The sequence below is a fragment of the Thamnophis elegans genome, chromosome 7 (assembly GCF_009769535.1).
Source record: "Thamnophis elegans isolate rThaEle1 chromosome 7, rThaEle1.pri, whole genome shotgun sequence".
NCBI lineage: Eukaryota > Metazoa > Chordata > Lepidosauria > Squamata > Colubridae > Thamnophis > Thamnophis elegans.
This window is the reverse complement of record NC_045547.1, coordinates 77,304,982-77,323,934: the sequence shown is the minus strand read 5'-3', so window position 1 is coordinate 77,323,934 and position 18,953 is coordinate 77,304,982. Positions and strand designations below refer to the sequence as shown.

Sequence of the window (18,953 nt, the reverse complement as noted above, 5' to 3'; positions counted from 1 at the left end):
GTGATCTGGATGGCTAAGAATCCCTATAGACCAGTGATCTCCAACCTTGGCAACTTTAAGACATGTGGACTTCAACTCCCAGCTTTGCTGGCTGAGGAACTCTGGGAGTTGAAGTCCACAGGTCTTAAAGTTGCCAAGGTTGGAGACCACTGCTATAGACAAGCAGCCATCTTCCAAAACATCGCATGATAGGACCCATGATCTCGCAATCTCCCAAAATGAGTAGAAGTTGTCAAATTCATCTTAGGATGATCTTATTGGTTCCCAGCAAGCTGTTGACCAAAGATAGGCTTTGTGCAGGAAATGCCCAATTTTGGCATGGGTTATCTCCAACCAGATGGAGGGGAACAGACACATAAGGCTCCCTTCCTGGAGAAGGGAGTTGAGATGCTCCATAAAGCAAACTTTGTGGGCTGTTAAAAGCATTAGCGGGAAGCCATCCCTCCAGGCTGGGGTTCAAATCCAAGCCAATGGAGGAAGCTAGATTTACCTAACAATTCTACAGTGAATTGCTATGGCAAAAAAGGTGGTAAAATCTCTTAACGACTGCCTCCCTTAGCGATGGAAGTTATGGTTCCAATCTCAGCTAGTGAGTCCTAAAGGGAACCCCTTCTCAGGATGGGACAGAGTGATGGGCATACTTCATCCAAGGGTGTCTTGACTTACGACAAAGGCTAAGCTATGGTTAGTGGAATTGTGCGACGATATCGCCATTTCAGGCAGCAAATGAAATATTAATTGCTCAAATCTCATGGGCCAGGCAAGTATTATTCTAAAAAAAAAACAACTTTGAGGGGGAGAAAATAAGGGTAACACCTCTGCTCCAAAATTCATTGACATTAGAAGATTCCGTGCTGGACCTGGGACATGGAACACTGTCATGATTTTATTGAAGGTCCCGATTTGGATGTATGTACCCTCAAAAAAATGGGGGTGCTTTTTATGGGAGTTGTTGACCAGAACATCCTGGAAAAGTATCAAGCAATGAGAATGCAAAATATGTATGTTTCTATTTATTTATTTATTTGAATTATTTACCTATCGGATATGTATTTATGAGTATTTATGACGTTTGTTATTCTGGCCCCCTTCCAATTCTGTCTCTCGATCAAGACAAAATAAATGTTTCAATTTTTCAAAAGAAAACGTGTCTTTATTCAATATTCTTGGCGTAAGTCAGTGCAGTGACAAGCAGGATTGTTCTCCTGCCTTGAGAAATGAATCCCTGCTATGTCACAAATTCCCAAATCCACCCAAGATCTTGTCCACCCTTGTGAAGGCACTGTGCACCTCAACATTCATCACAATGGGATTTTTTCAGACTTGTCAACTATGCATCCAGAACCAAAACCAAAACGAGAAGATCCCTCTGGTTCATAGCACATCTTCTTAACTGGAAAGAGGAAATGTCCACGTAGCCAGAGCGTGAAGTTCAGGCGCGATGATTCTGAAAAACATTATCTTCTAAATACGAACACTTTGTCTGATGTCCCAGTGGGATCATTGCGGCCTGTAAGTTTTATCACGAGGAACTGTGTGAATAGAAATAAGGAGGAGGACAGGGGTCTCCCCTGTGCTGTCGAAACAAAGGAGCCTTCATCTGTTGGCTTCATGGCTGTGAACTCAACAGTGAAGTTGGTCTTCTTCCCCCAGGGAAGGAAGGAAGGAAGGAAGGAAGGAAGGAAGGAAGGAAGGAAGGAAGGAAGGAAGGAAGGAAGGAAGGAAGGAAGCCAACCAGCCAGCCAGCCAACCAACCAAGTCTTCTGTGCTATCAAAGAGAAGGGTTAGGGGTGACACGATAATTGTCTTCCAATATTTGAGGGGCTGTCACAGAGAAGAGGGGATTGACTTATCCAATAGGACACCCTTTAAAGTCCACTTTAAAGGGTAAAATGTGAACCAAAATTCTATTCGTTCAGAATCAGAAATAAACCCAAGGTCTCCATACATGAAATTAGAGTCAACAGCGCATGCAAAGGAAGGATATTTAGAGGTATATTTATATTCTACCTAGGGAAAGCTAGATTTTGAATGTCAACGTTTGAGGCTCCTTCTGGCACATCTCAGGACCCTTCCTCCAAGGTCGGTGATACCACATCTCAACCATGATAGCCGTAAAGTAATATCGGAATGATTGTAGGCAACCAAAAGACTCGTGCCTTCGATCTCCGTATTACAGAGATACATGTTCTCTTCCCTCCATGAATGTCTGTAAAAGGTTCTCAGTCATCCAGATCACGGTGGGCCCAAAGGTGCTTTTTCAGGAGGCAGGAAAGACAAGGAAGTCCAGTTTCCTCCTGAAAAAGCACCTTTTGTACAACCTCCATGAATAATGGGCTAGATCTCATGACAGAATTATCACGGAACAAATCTAATGCCCACAAGCATCAGGATGCATCAACGATTCGCATTAGAACAAATAGTTTTACTGGCCAAACACAAGGGGACCAAAATGTTCACAATCGTTTTAATGTTCAGTAGCAGAGCATTGGTAGAAGAAGCATCACTGGTTCCTTCATGATCTGATGGCTTTGGAAGTGGGTGTCTCTTCCTTCCTCCCACCTCCCTCTTCCACCCATCCGTCCCCCAGCTGTCCTGCATAAATCCAGGGCTGAAGGACCAAGGCACCCAGCATCGGTGAGTGGTCAGCAAAGGAGAAGAACCAGGATCACCTTTTGGCTCCTGCATCTTCCAAGCCAAGCGAGGACCATGGGCCCACTCCCGACTCCAGTGCTTACTTCTTTGATATTTACCCCCATCTTCCTGTAGACTCTCCAGATAGCCTTTCTTAACCTTATATTCAAATATTAGTTTATACAAAAATCAATTTATCTTCATACTTTCGCTACTCATCTTCCTATCCTTCGTTTCACGTCTCCATTCCTCCCAAGCCCAAATTGCATAAGATTAGGATCTCGCTCTTCACTTTAAAATCCTGAGCTTTTTATGTTATACTTCAAACATGTAAATTCGTAAAATGTGTGCCCAAAATCCATACCAGTTCGTTCAATCCCAAGATCCCTTCATCAATATCCCGCTCCACCTTCCTTTCTGCCCCACTCTTCCCAACTCCATTCATCCCAAACCGCAATTCAAATAAATCTTAGTCCCCGCTTTCCTCACAGAAAACACTTCATGCGCAGTTTGGATTGAAATTCAAATAAGTCTTGTAAAAGTCCCGTATAATATCTGTCTAGAATAAGCAATGCTTCCTTCCTTCATCAGTACACAGCTTTACCATTTCATACCAAACATAAATCCTAAAGTTTTAATCAGTCCAAAAGCTTAGAAAGTATTTTAAAGACATCGCTGGATCTATATTCTTTACTCTTCTGCCCTTTCGGAAAGAGAAGGCAACCCTCTGCCTTATAACCACGTGTCCCGCTGCTTTGAAAATATGACTGAATCCTCAGTTTCCGCTCTTCTGCCTCTCCAGTAGGGGGAGAACAACTCCCTCCTTCTTGTAACCAAGTGACTTGCTGCTTATCTTTCCTTCACCTTGTCCTTCCGCGTTTCCAAGTGAGTCAAGAAGCCCTGCCTTCAGAGTTTTATAATAAAAGTCCCGAGCTTCCGAAACAGAATTAATACGAAATCTTTGATTTTCAAATGTAACTGTGATTCCAACTGGAGCTTCCCATTTATACTTTATTTGACGATTTCTAAGTTCTTGGGTTAAAAAAGTATAACCTCTCCTTGCTTGCAGCATCTGGAGCGGGATCTCTTTAAAGACAAACAAATCATGGCCATCGATTCGGAGCCTGTTATTGTAAAATTTTGAGTAATCGCATTTCTGGATTCTCTTGTGAAAAAGTATATAATTATGTCTCTTGGAAGCTGTCGTTGCTCTGCTACACGCGAATTCTGGCGATAGATTTTTCGAATATTCCAATCAAAATTGAGTCCCGGACCTCCCACCGCTTGGCTGAAAGCTTCTACAAACGTCTGTTTCAAGTTCTCTCCTTTCTTTTCGGGCAGTCCTCTAACTCTTATTGCAGACGCCTTTCTGTTATAATTTATCATTGTAAGTTGTGTTTGAGTATCTGTAATCTCTTGTTGTAATGCTTGGATATTAGAAGTCAAATTAAAATTAGCCCCCTCCAAAGTTTCCAATTTCGTCTCCATTTCTTCAATATAATCTGTTAAAGTAGACGTGACTTCAAACATATTCGCATTTATCTGGGCAATTTTGGTCTGTATTTTATCGCATAAATCCAACACAAATTCTTTAATTTCTTTTCTAAAGTCATTAATTATTTGAAAGAGAAGCTCCTGTGTCAAAGAATCTCCAGTAGATGGCGTAGGAGACAAAGGCAGCGATTTGGTAACAAGTTCTTTAAGCACGAGGGGGGAGGATTTTTTTGCCTGTTTAGACCTGGGAGACATTATAGATAAAATCTGAGAATAGACAGATAAACAGTGTCTTCAGCTGGTCAGTTCTCCATAAATTATTTGTAGATTTTGCTCATTAATGAGTAGCAGTCTCCGGGGAAATAAAGCCAGTTAATTACGTCATCAATCACCAACACAGTAAAAACGCCATTTTGTATCCCAATTGCGCAGAGAAGTTCAAAGGAAAAACAAGGCTGGTGTTTAGATAGTTAAAAAAAAAAACACATCACAGAAGTGAGACCCGCTCGTATTATCTTAAAAACAATTTATCATTGTCCTGAGTGTGGGAGTCGGCTGTCTAGGGCTGCAAAAAGGCAGCTGCGAAGAACTGGCTGGAGATAAGAGCTCAGTTACGCTGGATCTATTCTCTGTTCGCAGCCCAAAAAAAAAAGGAAAAGGGCTGTGAACTACGAATAAATCCTAACACCTGAGCTTCTGCCTGTCCCTTTCTGCCAGAAAGGGATGATATCTATTGATCTTAATTAGATATACAAACCAGAACTCTAAGAGGGGCTCCGTTGAGCTCCTCGGCGACAGGCTCCTCCCACAGGAAGTCCTCCACCTGGCGATGCTTCCTGATGGAAAAGTGGACCATGTAATGTTTCAGACACCGGACAGTAAGTTCCCAGTGGAGCCGTGGAGTTGGTTGATGCGGGAGGGATGGAAGAGAGAGGCATGTCCAGGATCACCAATGAAGGCTCCAGAGTGCTAGGAATTCAATAACAGAGTTGGAAGGGATCTTGGAGGTCTTCTAGTCCAACCCCCCCGCTCAGGCAGAAAACCTGTTCAAATACATTAGAAGCTCAGCTATTCTGGAAGGTGTCGAAGGATCTTACAAGGAAACATCTCTGAGATGATGATTTCAGATTGCCTAGTGTTAAAGAGCCCAGAATGAAAACATCTGTTCCTTTATCTCCACATTTGCAAGATGGGCCCCCTCCTTTCACGAGATCAAAATCCCCTTTTGTTCTGTCATAATAAAATACCTTATTTTTCAGAGTATAAGACGCGTCTTTTCCCCTCAAAAAAGAGGCTGAAAATTTGGGCGCATCTTATACACTGAATACAGCATTTTTTTGTCTTCTGAAACCCTGCCCCATTCACCAAAATGGCCATGCAGAGCCTTTAGGAGTCTTCCAGAGTTCTCCTGGGGGCTGGGGAGGGCAGAAATGAGTGAAAAACAGGCCATTTTTGCTCACTTTTGCCCCCCCCCCAACTCCAGGAGCACTCTACAAGCCTCCTAAAGTCTATTCATGCCCTTTAAAAAAAAAGAGGGCTGCAGAGTACAATTTTTTTTTAATTTGCCTCTTCAAAATCTTGATGCATCTTATGCTCTGAAAAATACGGTAGTCTTTGCAGAGGAAAAAAACCTCTAATTTAATTGTATTTATTTACTTTCATTGCTGATGAGATTGACTGAAGATGCTTTTATTGAAAGTATGGCTAGGACCCTCCATGACTTCTCTCTTGCCAAAGTGACCACGGCCTTCTTCTTTGGACTTCCAAAGTGGGACCTTCTTGGTTCTGGAGGTCTACGGGAGACGCCCCTCACTCAATTTGCCTTGTGCCCCATGGTTTTGCAGGAACCACGTCTTTCTTCATTCTCTTGTTTTGGGTCTTCCTGTATTGTGCTACAGTTTTTCTAGCTTTGCAATTTTATTATTGCATCTTATCCGGACGCTTGCCCGAGCTCCTGCTCACCAAGAGGTTTGAAAGTATGTGCACGAGAGTAGAAAAATAGGTACCACTTCGATGGGAAGGTAGAAGTGCTCCATATGCTGTGTTGCCTGGTCATACAAGCCACCTGACCATAGACATTTCTTCAGACAATCGGCTAAGAAACAATCAGACAAGAAATAGATGTGAGCACTGTCCACTTGAGTAGGAAATGACTGGACAGGGGAAAGCTTTATCTTGACCTTCATCATATAATTGTATATCAGATTCAGTGGTGGGATTCAAATAAATTAACAACAGGTTCTCTGTCCTAATGACCAGCTGGGTAGGTCACGTGACTGTGGGCGTGGCCAACTCAACGTCACTCAGGTCGATGGGTGTTTCGCCTTAGCTCTTACAATGTAATCAGGGTTAACCGGAGAGGCAGTTTCTGTAAGCAGGTCAATAAAGATGAGGCTAGAAACAACACCAGAATGTTCCTGCCTTCCTTAAAGGATTAGCCCTGTAAAGTGGGGAGAAACAAAAGGAGATTTCTTCCAACAACTGGTTCTCTCAACTGCCTGGAAAGTTACCAATTGGTTCTCCCGAATAGGTGCGAACCGGCTGAATCCCACTACTGATCAGATTTAAAAATAAATAAATTACCTATACAAAAATATTTCTTCTGCAGTCCAACTTAAACAGAAAGTGCTACATCTCTTTCTTACAAGTAGGAACATTGTTTTCCCTTTTGACTGATGGTGGCTGAGTAGTGAAAATGCTCGTCTCTAACTCAGAAAGTTGAGAGTTCAATCCCAGAGAGTGGCAGATATTTCTCTCCTAGGTGGTAAAAAAAATGATATGTGTTGTGAACTCCAGGGTGGCGTCAGGAATAGCCTCTGGCCAGTAAATGCTCAACTCCATCCAGTTGCTCCAATTCTTCCCCGAATTTAGGGATTATAGGGTTGTTAAAAGGGGAGTTTTCCCTCTTAATCGAGACTGTGGGCAAATGCTTGGCCACCATTGGCCAGAAGTTGGGAAGGCATCAGGTCAGGGGTTGATTTTACGGGCGTTGTTACCGGTTCACTTCATATGGACACCAGACGCGTGTTACTCGCACATGGACAGTTCACTGTAAATTGTTCTGCGCATGCATGGAGACCAAGAAAATACTAATAAACACCATGCCGGCAATGGCAGCTGAGACCGGGGAAGCAGTTCAGGGGCGTGGCCAGCCTGGGTCTCTGATGTTTCTTTCACCCAGGCCAAATGACCATTATCAGTTCGCGCAAAGCACTGCAAACCAGTAAAATCCCACCTCTGCATCAGAAAATATTATTCCATTATCGAGGCTGCTATTTCTGGTTTAAGATATGTATGAAGAGCTTTCCTAATATTTAACCCGTTCACTTCCAGGTGCTTTGATAATGAAAGCTATACAGCCAGGCTATATAAGTATCATTGGTGCGAGGAGCAAACTCAACCTTTGTATGCGCCCAGACGGAAACCTCTTTGGAACGGTGAGTCCTAACATTCATTTTGGATTATTTGATTCCTTTCCTAGTGAAGTCAAGTTATTAAGAACTTGTGCTGTGAGAGTTCAAGTCGGTTTCTTGGTCTAGCACAGGGACGTCAAACTGAAGGCCCATGAGCCGGATCTGGCCCAAAGGGTGCTTAGATCTGGCCTGCAGGGCTGCCCTGGAAACAGCGAAGGACCGGCCCACATTGCTTCTGCCAGAGAAAAAAGAGCTTGTTAGGGCCACACGCAGGTCCTTCTGAGCTCCATTTTCACTGGTAGAGGGCTGCAGTGAGGCCATTGCATCCAAAAATGGAGCTCGGGAGCCCACTTTCTCTGGCAGAGCGCTTGGGCTGCTGCAGGCACCGGTGACATGAGTGATGTTGAGCTGCCCACGCCCACACTGCCCATGCCCACTCCACCACCCCAAGGTCAAACACAACACTAATGCGGCCCTCAATGAAATTGAGTTTGACACCCCTGGTCTAGCAGGATTCCGTTGCAGCCAAAAATGAAGCTCGGGAACCCATTGTCGTTGGCAGAGCGCTTGGCCCACCACCAGTGCCCCAGTTTCTTTGAAGGCAGTCTTGTGTTTGAGGCCTACCTACAGAAACCAAAACAAGCCACTGACTCTCCAGGATTGTAAATATCTGTCAGCATCCCCCAAATCTGAAGGCTGTTTAAATACTTGTTCAGGATATCAAACATGGCTGCTGCATCCTTTGCAAAACAAACTCCTTTGGGATTTAAGAATCCTAAACAAGGAGAAAGAACAAGTATCGGGGAAATATTCAACAGCCAAGTGCGCCGTAGGGATGTTTCACCGTAAGGTATGCCAGATTTTTACCTCTGCCATGACCTTTGGTTTGCCTTTTGGTTGTCTTGATTTTGTCTTTGTGTCTCCTTTAGGGTTCCTACAACCAAGATGATTGTGCTTTTAAGCAAATAATGGTTGAAGCCAATAAGAATGTTTACGAGTCCTACAAGCACAAAATCCTTCTCAGCTTAGGAGGCGCTAAGGGACCATATGTTCCCAATGCAGAACTACCAAGTTTTTCTCAGTTCATAACGCTAGAGAATGAAATCCCTATAAATACGATCTACCCACCACAGCATCAGTAAGGACAATGGTGACACTCCGTTTGGAGGCATCTTGGCAGGAAAGATACCGGAAGGAACACCATCAGAAGAGGGAATCCACCCCTGCTTGATCGAGGGGGAAGTGAGAAACCCAAATGGCGCCATCTCTGAGCCAAAGATTTCCTAGCCCCTGAATGGATTCCTCAATTTGAAACGAGAACAGGACTTCTCTCCTGAAAAAAGAAAGCTAAATTCTGTTTTTTTCAGATGAATTGTTTAGAATAAGGGGGTCATAGCTGTGTACAGGTAGTTCTTGATTTACAACTATTTATTAAGTGACCGTTCAAAGTTACAACGGCGCTAAAAACGGCGGGGGGGGGCGCGCTAGGGACATTTTTCACCCTTACCAGCATCCCCAGGGTTGTGTAATCAAAATTGGCAACTGGCTTGTCCTTATGACTGTTGCAGTGTCCCTGGGTCATATGATCCCCTTTTGTGACTTTCTGACTAGCCAGGTCGACTTACCAACTTAGCAGCTGTAGTGATTCACTTAACAACTGTGGCAGAAAAGGGCTGAACATGGGGCAAAACTCATTTAGCAAAACCTGTTTTCAGGATGGGACAGAGTGAGGGGCGTGCTTCATCCGAGGGGGTCTTCCCAAAGGTTAAACTGTGGTTAGTGGCAGCGGTGGGTTCTGGTATTTGGTATTTGGTATTTATTCGATTTGTAAGCCGCCCTATTCCCTGAAGGCACTCAAGGCAGCTGAACAAAAACCAAGGGAAGGGGAACAAATACAGAAAAGTAAGACAAACAGGGGAAAAGAGGCAGGGGGGCGTGGAATAGACAGTTCTGAAATCAGTCAGTGGGAAAGGATAGAGAGATGGGAGAAAAAGCTCGATTGCAGAGTCAAATAGATGGGATAAAAGATTTAAGGGACAAATATGGGAGGGAAGCCAAAAAGAAAATAAGATCAACGGTTCGGATGCTGGCAAGAGATGACGGATAAGGGGAAAAGAAAAAAAGAATAAAAGAATTTCTTAAGAATATATTGTAATAATGTGTTCTAATATTAGAACTACACAGGTTGGACAATCAAAAGTGCACATATAGCCTGGGTGAAACCAGGCTTAAGAGCAGGAACTGTGAGAGGGATCTTATGTCATAAATAGGAATCATCTTCACAATGAAATCAAAGGGATGAAGATTTGACCCGGGAGCTGTGAAATGCCCAGCTCAACTCTACAGATAGTCCTCAACTTACAACAGTTGTTTTAGTAACTTCACAATGGCGGAGATTCACCTCACAATGGCAGTGAGAAGAATCATAACACGGGGCAGAAGTCACTTAACAAATCTCTCACTGAGCGACAGAAATTTGGGGCTCAAATATGGTGGCCGTAACTCAAGGACTACCTGTACTTTGTTTTATTTTCTATTTTATTTTAAACACACAAACACAAAGACATAGACTACATTTATGCAACACGCTGGAACTTCGTGTCCCTCATTATAGCAGTTTTAGATCGGTACATATTTTTATATACAATATTTTCCCTCCTAATACCTCACCATCACTGTTCCCTCTAAGGTGCGCGGCTGCGTGGCCGCGCGGCCGCACACGTGGCAAGAAAACACCACGCAGCCGTTTCTAACTGCGCACAGTGATTTCTGTCACAGGCTCTGGAAGCTGAGGGGAATAGCTGCTGCCGCCTCCTCCTCCTCCAACAGCACTGCCAGATTTGCCGCCAACGCTGCAGCCGAGGTGAAGCCTCCAAAGCTCCCGCAGGTGCCCATGGCAGTGGCGGCGGTGCCTCCCCCTCCGCTCGGAGCACCTCGGCTGGGCTCTGGGTTACCCTTGCCGCCGCCTCCACCTCCGCCGTGCTTTTCAGAAGCCATGAGGCCTTTTTTCCTGCTCCTGCCCCCTCTGCCGCCTTCCTACTAGCTCCCACAGCCAAATGGCTCCTCAAAAGCATGGCGGAGGAGGAAGGGGGAGGGATAACGCGGGGGCCAGCTCAGGTGCTCTGCGTGGAGGTGCCTCAGGGTGGTGTCTCATTTGAGTATTGCCTATCAAGCACGGCTTAGGTTTTTTGAGATCAGTCAATATTCACTGGGTGCCAACAGCCTTTGCTTAGTGTAGTAATCCATAACTGGCAAGCCAGTTCTTTTTTTATATATATATATACTTTTATTAAACATTTATAGGCTGCCCTTTTCCCTGAGGGGACTCAGGGCGGCTTACAATAATAGGGGAGGGGAATTTTGATCACACGTTCCTAAGTACACCCCCCCCTTTTTAGCGCAGTTGTAACTTTGAACATTCACTAAATTGTTGTAAATCAAGGACTACCTGTACAGAGCTATCACCCCCTTATTCTGAACGATTCATCTGAAAAAAAAAGAAATTTTGCTTTCTTTGACTGTTCAGGAAAGAAATCCGGTTCTCATCTCGGGTTCAGGAATCCAATACGGGGGGAGAAAATTTTTTGCTCAGAGTGACGCCGAGTGGGTCACTCTCTTCCCCCTCCATAAAGCAGGGGTGGATTCCGTTCACCAGTGGCACTTCTTCCGGTATCTTTCCTGCCAAGATGCCCCCACATGGGTTTTCCCCATTGTCCCTGGGGGCTTCTGGCTGAGGCTGTGCCGTGTAGAAGTCACTTAAGGGGATTTGATTCCTTCTCTGTAAAAACTGAGAAAAACGTGGTAGGCCCCTATTGGGAATCAACGCTCTCTTCCTGCTTCCTAAGCTGACAAGAAATTTGTGTCCGACGGATTCATAAATGTCGTAGTTCGTTTCGAAGAGCGTGTGTTTAAAAACACAGTCCTGGTCGCTGAAGGAACTCTAAAAGAGAGACAAAGACAAAATGAAGAGATGAAAAATCAGCTGCACCTTACAGTGAAAAATCCCTACGGTGCATTTGGGCGTAGAATATTTCGCAAATACTTGTTCTTTCTCTATATTTAGGAGATTTGTTTTGCACTGTTCTTGCATCACAAAAGGGTTTGGTTTGCAAAGGATGCAGCAGCCACGTTCGATATACTGAACGAGTATTTAAACAGCCTTCAGATTTGAGGGAAGCTGGCAGATGTCTACAATCCTGGAAAGTCGCCGACTTGTTTTGATTCTGCTTTTGAGTAGTTTGGAGAATGGGCAAATACCACATCTGGCTGGCCCCAGAGTGGGGTGGGAACAGAGATTTTTCAATATCCTTCCCCCTGGAATGAGGAGGGAACGGAGATATTTGCTGTATCTTTCCGCTGCCACGCCCACCAAGCCACACCCAACGAACTGGTAGTAAAAAAATTTGTATTTCACCACTGATTCAAAGTCTCCTTCATTCACATTCATGTATCATGTTCAGCCCTCCCTCCACTTTTTTTTTTTTTTTTTTTACGGAAAGTGTACATGGACATAAAGAATACACAGGGTACTTATCCAATCTCGTAAATTTTGCACGTTTTCCTAATCTCCTAAAGGTCGACTCAGCCTTCCATCCTTCCAAGGTGGGCAAAATGAGGACCCAGATTTTTGGGGGGCAGAGGCTGACTCTGTAAACTGCTTAGAGAGGGCCGCAAAGCACTGTGAAGCGGTACATAAGTTGATTCTATCGCTTTTGCTATTGCACATAGGAACAAAGGGAGGAGAAGACCGTGTTAGGAGCAAAACTGGTTTTAGCTAGAATTTGCTGGCGGGGTGATTGACTTAGACACAACCCCCAGAAACTCATAGTTACTAGAGGTCAATTGTAAATAAGGGGGCAGGGAAGAATGCATTAACTTCAGGGGCCTTGGATAGATTGAGTACTTAGCCAATGAAGAAATGGTGGAAGGTGAACTGTGACAGTGATAGGGAATCAGTGGTGGGTTCCGTATCCCATTCCAATCAGTATAGTTGGAACGGGCCCGGCTGCAGCCACAAGGACGCGCGCAGCATGTGCACGCGTCGTTTTGTCCAGAGACGCCTCCGCGACGCTCCAGCTGCTGAGCGGAGCGTCGCGCAGGCGCTGTATGTGCCATGCGCATGCACAGAAGCACTGAAGCACTTTAAAGACAGGTAAGGAGCGAGGGCGGGCAGGCGGGACCTACAGAGCACCATACCGGAATGGTAGCTGGTGCTCTGGGCAGGCTCCAGTACGGACGTACCGGGATGTACCGCCCGTAGCCCACCACTATAGGGAATATAAAGAAAGTATATTGATGGTTTAAGGCAATGGTGTCAAACTCAATTTCATTGAAGACTGAATCAGGGTTGTATTTGACCTTGGGGGGGGGAGAGATGACCAGCTCAACATCACTTGTGTCAGGGCCCCCTGCGGAGTCGCAAGCACTATGCCAGAGAAAATGGGCACTCGAGTTCCGTTTTCAGCTGCGATGGTCTCCTGCAGCCCTCTGCCAGAGAAAGCAGAGCTCGGGAGGACCTGTGTATGGCCCTCCCACTGGCAGGGGACCATGGGCTGGTCCTTCGCTGTTTCCAAGGCAGCCCCGCAGGCCATATATAAGTACCCTGTGGGCTGGATGCAGTCCCCTGGCCTTCAGTTTGACACCCCCCCCCGTGCTAGACCAAGAAGCCTACTTAAATTCTCCTAGCACAAGTTCTTGGCTGCACTAGAAAAAGAGTCAGATAATCCAAAATATATATTAGGACTCACCGATCCAAAGAGATTTCCGTCGCTGTGCATACAAAGGTTGAGTCCGCTCTTCGCACCGATGATCCTTACATTTTCCGCGCTTACAGTTTTGATTATCAAAGCAGCTGGAAGCGAACGGGTTACATATTAGGAGAGCTCTTCATACATATCTTAAGCCAGAAATAGTGACCTCCAATAGGAACTTCAAATATCAGATACTATTATTTGATGCCTTCCCAGTCTTCCCAAATTCTAGCCAATCATGACAAAACATTTGCCCACAGTCTCGATCAAAAGGGAAAACTCCCTTTTTAATAACCCCGTAATCCCTAAATTCAGTGAAGAATCGAAGCGACTGGATCAGAGGTGGGTTCCTGCCAGTTCTAACCTCTTCTACAGAAGAGGTTCCACAAATCTACAGTGCCGTTTAGAACCAGTTCCAGCTCCCTCCCCCCGCCCGTCCACACATCATCAAGATGAAGAATGAGAGGAGGAATTCTGGGACTGGATGGAGTTAAGCATTTACTGGCTGGATGCCCTTCCTGACACTACCCAGGGTTCACAACAGATAACTTTTATTTTCACCTTAGGAGAGAAATATCTCTCCGAAGCTCAGCAAAGGAAATGTATTGTTCGTTATAGTCACAGGGTAATTTATAATTTGGCCACCTAATGAGAAGGAAGGACTCCCTGGAGAAGAGCCTGATGCTGGGAATGATGGAGGGCAAAAGAAGAAGGGAACGACAGAGAAAGAGGTGGCTGGATGGAGTCACCGAAGCAGTCGGCGTGAGCTTAAATGGACTCCAGAAGATGGTGGAGGACAGGAAGGCCTGGAGGAATGTTGTCCATGGGGTCGCAATGGGTCGGACACAACTTTGCAACTGACAACAAAAACGACAACAAATTTATAATAATGTTTATGTTGAGAAATGTTTGATAAGATTTTCTCTTTTTTTCAAAGTTTTTTATTTTTTATTTTTCTACAAACGCATCATTATGTGAAGAGCGTGGAACCAGAATTACATTTTAGTACAAATAAAACAATACCCTTCCTAGTCAACACAATTAAATTATAGACTTTTAGCAGTAATACACATACTTTGTTGAATTATAATCTTTCCTTAATTATTCAATATTTCAATATATTGATTTTTTTGGCCAATCTCCATATTTTTGATATCACTCCTTTTACTACAGATAAAATACTGATAATTATATTTGTTATGTTTAACAAACGTATATAATTCTAGTAGTAATACCCTGATTTATATTGAATTATAAACTTCCATTGTTCCCCTTTCTAATTTTTAATTATGCCACTGTTATATTTAAAAAACGTCCCATTTTCAAACAAATAAAGCGATGTCCATCTGAATTATATTTGACAAGTTATATACTTCTAGTAATAGTAATAATACATCTATTTTCTTGAATATTTCATTATTATCTTATTCAATAATTCAATGCTGTTTTCATGCCAATCAAATTCTACATATCATTCCTAAGATTAACAGAGTTGGAAGGAGCCTTGGAGGTCATCTAGTCCAACCCCCTGCTCACGCAGGAGGCCTTAGACTAGGGATTCGAACCGCCGAACTGCCGACCTTTCTGATCGACAAGCTCAGTGTCTCAGCCACTGAGCCACCCCAATATTTTATTTCAAATAAAATGTTGATCGTCACATTTTTTTACATTTTAACGAACGTGTATGGTTATACTAATCAGAGACGCTTATATTCATGTTTCCACCAGAAATTGGTGATTTTGCCTACGTGACAGATCATACTTACACCAGCTTACAAATCAGGCAAATGGAAATGAAAATCTTACGGTCCCTGGATTTTAACCTTGGTCATCCTCTTCCACTGCATTTCCTAAGGAGGGCATCAAAAATTGGAGAGGCAGAAATAGAGCAGTATTCATTGGCAAAGTACTTGATGGAACTTGCACTGGTGGATTATGAAATGGTACATTATCCTCCCTCCCAGATTTCAGCTGCAGCATTTTGTTTATCTACTAAAGTTCTGGAAGAGGGAGAATGGACGCCACTTCTTCAACACTACACGTATTATACTGAAGACACTCTTATTCCTGTGATGCAGCACATGGCAAAGAATGTGATATCAGGTTGGGTGCAGGGGTGATGTCTTTTAAATTGTTCTCCTTTATTTTATTTTTTTTATTAATTACTCTTCTTTTCGTTTTGTAAGCTGCCCGGGATTGGGCGGCCTATAAATCTACTAAATAAATAAATAATAAATAAATAAGTTATACTGTCCAGTCTTTTGCTTACTTGATATTTCTGTGTGTTATAAGATTTTCAACATTTTAATTCCATGGGAGTAACGGTTCTAGCATTTGAGTTACCAGTGGAGGCATCCATCATGCTCAAAACATTTTGCCCTACCATGCACAGTTCAGTTCAGTTAAAAATCACAATATGAGAGTTTTAGTAGTATATAGATTGAGATTTCTGATTCTTATTAATGATCTATCGGTATTTAAGAAGAAACCGCATAAAGAAAACTTCCATTTATCGACTTTTATCCCTTGTCTAAAGAGTTTGGGTGGACGGCATCATGTTCAGCTTGATGAGATTGATATTTCCCAAGGGATCCTGGGAGATCTCCCGCTAAAATTTTATCCCTGGATGACATGACTGTATTGTTGGATTCGTGGGATTTTTTTTTTCCCTACCCATTTGGTCTAGTGGCTAAGGCACCAGGTTAGAAAACGGGAAACGGTGAGTTCAACTCTCAGCTTAGACAAGAAAGGGGGTGGGGTGACTTGGGGGGCGAGCCCCTTTTTCTCAGCCCAACCTACCTCATATGTTGTTGTTGTGGGGAAAGTCAGAAGAAATACTAACATCTAATAAATATAAAACAGACTTTGGTAATTGCATTATCCAACTTCCCCCCCCCCCGTTGCAATTTACTCAGAGGTAAGTGGCTCTCCCCAGAGTAGCCCTAATCCTCAACCTCTTCACAACTCCACAACTGGAGAGCTGCCTCCTGGATTTTAGGCTAACACGTTCAAGCTACACAAAACTGGCTCTCCATCCTTCAGGTAGATGACCAATTTGCTCCAAAAGACCTCTCTCCTACAACTCTTTAAAAGCACTCTACACCCCTCTCTCTCTCTCTCTCTCTCCCCCATCCCTCTCTCCCTTCCTCTCTCTCCCATCCCTCTCCCTCTCAACCCTCTCCCTCCCGCTCTCTCCCTCTTTCTCCCTTCCTCCCCCTCTCTGCCTCCCCCTCCCACTTCCCTCTCTCCCTCTCTCTCCCTCCCCCTCTCTCCCCCTCCCTCTCCCTCCCTCTTTCCTTCTCTCTCTCTCACTCCCTCTCTCTCTCTTCCTCCCTCTTTCCTTCTCCCTCTCCCTCTCTCCCCCTCCCACTCTCCCACTCTCTCCCCTCCCTCCCTCTCTCCCTTTTTCCTTCTCTCTCTCCCTCTCTCCCCCTCCCCCTCTCTCCCCCTCCCTCTCCCTCCCTCTTTCCTTCTCTCTCTCTCACTCCCTCTCTCTCTCTTCCTCCCTCTTTCCTTCTCCCTCTCCCTCTCTCCCCCTCCCACTCTCCCACTCTCTCCCCTCCCTCCCTCTCTCCCTCTTTCCTTCTCTCTCCCCCTCTCTCCCCCTCCCACTCTCCCACTCTCTCCCCTCCCTCTCTCCCTCCTCCTTTCCTTCTCTCTGTCCCTTTCTCTCCCTCTCCCACCTCTCCCTTCCCTCTTTCTCCCTCCCCCTCCCTCCCTCTCCCTCTCCCTCCCTCTCTCCTTCCCTTTCTACCTCCTGCCCCCCTCTCTCCCTCCCTCTCTCCCCTTCCTATTCTCTCTCCTTCCCTCTCCTTCCCTCTCTCCCTCCCTCTCTCCCTCTCTGCCGCCCTCTTTCATTCTCTCTCTCCCTCTCTCTCCCTCTCCCCCCTCTCCCTCCCCCCCTCTCCCTCCCTCTCTCCTTCCCTTTCTCCCTCCTGCCTCCTCTCTCCCTCCCTCTCTCCCCTTCCTATTCTCTCTCCTTCCCCCTCCTTCCCTCCCTCCCTCCCTCTCTCCCTCTCTGCCGCCCTCTTTCATTCTCTCTCTCCCTCTCTCTCCCTCTCCCCCCTCTCCCTCCCCCCTCTCCCTCCCTCTCTCCTTCCCTTTCTCCCTCCTGCTCTCTCTCTCGCTTCCTCTCTCCCTCCTGCCCCCTCTCTCCCTCCCTCTCTCCCCTTCCTATTCTCTCTCCTTCCCCCTCCCTCCCTCCCTCTCTCCCTCTCTGCCTCCCTCTTTCATTCTCTCTCTCCCTCTCTCTCCCTTTCCCCCCTCTCCCTCCCCCCTCTCTCCCTCCCTCTCTCCTTCCCTTTCTCCCTCCTGCCCCCTCTCTCCCTCCCTCTCTCCCCTTCCTATTCTCTCTCCTTCCCCCTCCTTCCCTCTCTCCCTCCCTCTCTCCCTCTCTGCCACCCTCTTTCATTCTCTCTCTCCCTCTCTCTCCCTCTCCCCCCTCTCCCTCCCCCCTCTCTCCCTCCCTCTCTCCTTCCCTTTCTCCCTCCTGCTCCCTCTCTCCCTTCCTCTCTCCCTCCTGCTCCTACTCTCTCTCCCTCCCCTCTGCCTCCCTGGTTCATCCTACCCCAAACACACCTCCCCTAGTAAATCTGTCCAGAGATTCTGCACCGGGTCCCACTTGGAAGGAAGCAGATCTGAGTGGAGACAGCTACTATTTCCCTACAATAAGCACATTGGTCCTTGCTAACCTAGAAAGAAGGAGAAACATTTCCTGACTCTTAGATTGTTAGGCTTGTCTCCCGAAGTTGTGGGATTGATCCAACCCTGAAGGCTTTTAAGAAGAGAATGGACACCCATCTGGCTGAAATGCTCTAAGCTTTCCTGCCTGAGCAGGGGGTGGTGGACTAGAAGATCTGCAAGGTCCCTTCCAACTCTGTTATTGAATTCCTAGCACGCTGGAGCCTCCGGGGGTGATCCTAGACATGCCCCCCTCCATCCCTCCCACAGCAGACAGCCTCGCAGCTCCGCCGGGAACTTACTGTCCACAGTCTGGGACTCTGAGCGGCCCACACGTCCGTCGGGACGGATCTCCAGGAAAACGCTCAACATGGAGCTGGAGGTGTAGAGGTGCACCAGTTCGTCAGGTTCACTCCAGTTGGGGGCGGCAACGGCGGGGCCCCAGACGCAGGCAATCAGAGGCAGCAGAAGCCTGAAGGCATTGAGAAGAGCTGGAACCGTGATGGGGCTCATGAGTCTCGCTTGCCTTGGAAGATGCAGGAGCCGAAAGTTGATCCTGGTTCTTCCCCTTTGCTGACCACTCACCGATGCTGGGTGCCTTGGTCCTTCAGCCCTGGCTTTATGCAGGACGGATGGGGGACGGATGGGTAGAAGAGGGAGGCGTGAGGAAGGAAGAGACACCCACTTCCAAAACCAACAGATCATGAAGGAACCAGTGATGCTTCTTCTACCAATGCTCTGCTACTGAGAATTAAAACGATTGTGAACATTTTGGTCCCCTTGTGTTTGGCCAGTAAAACTATTTGTTCTAATGCGAATCGTTGATGCATCTTGATGCTTGTGGGCATTAGATTTGTTCCGTGATAATTCTGTCATGAGATCTAGCCCATTATTCATGGAGGTTGTCCCAAAGGTGCTTTTTCAGGAGGAAACTGGACTTCCTTCTCTTGCCTGCCTCCTGAAAAAGCACCTTTGGGGCCAC

At 45.7% G+C, this 18,953-nt stretch overlaps 1 protein-coding gene across 1 annotated transcript; it reads right to left on the bottom strand.

The window, feature by feature from the left end:
- Positions 1 to 11,094: 11,094 nt before the first annotated feature.
- Positions 11,095 to 18,484, bottom strand: LOC116511709 (fibroblast growth factor 23-like). Its single transcript, XM_032221878.1, has 3 exons — positions 18,274 to 18,484; positions 12,783 to 12,808; positions 11,095 to 11,481 (listed from the first exon to the last, which is right to left on the bottom strand). Exons 1-3 carry the CDS (start codon positions 18,482 to 18,484, stop codon positions 11,095 to 11,097), a joined length of 624 nt encoding a protein of 207 aa, XP_032077769.1.
- Between the last annotated feature and the right edge of the window lie 469 nt (positions 18,485 to 18,953).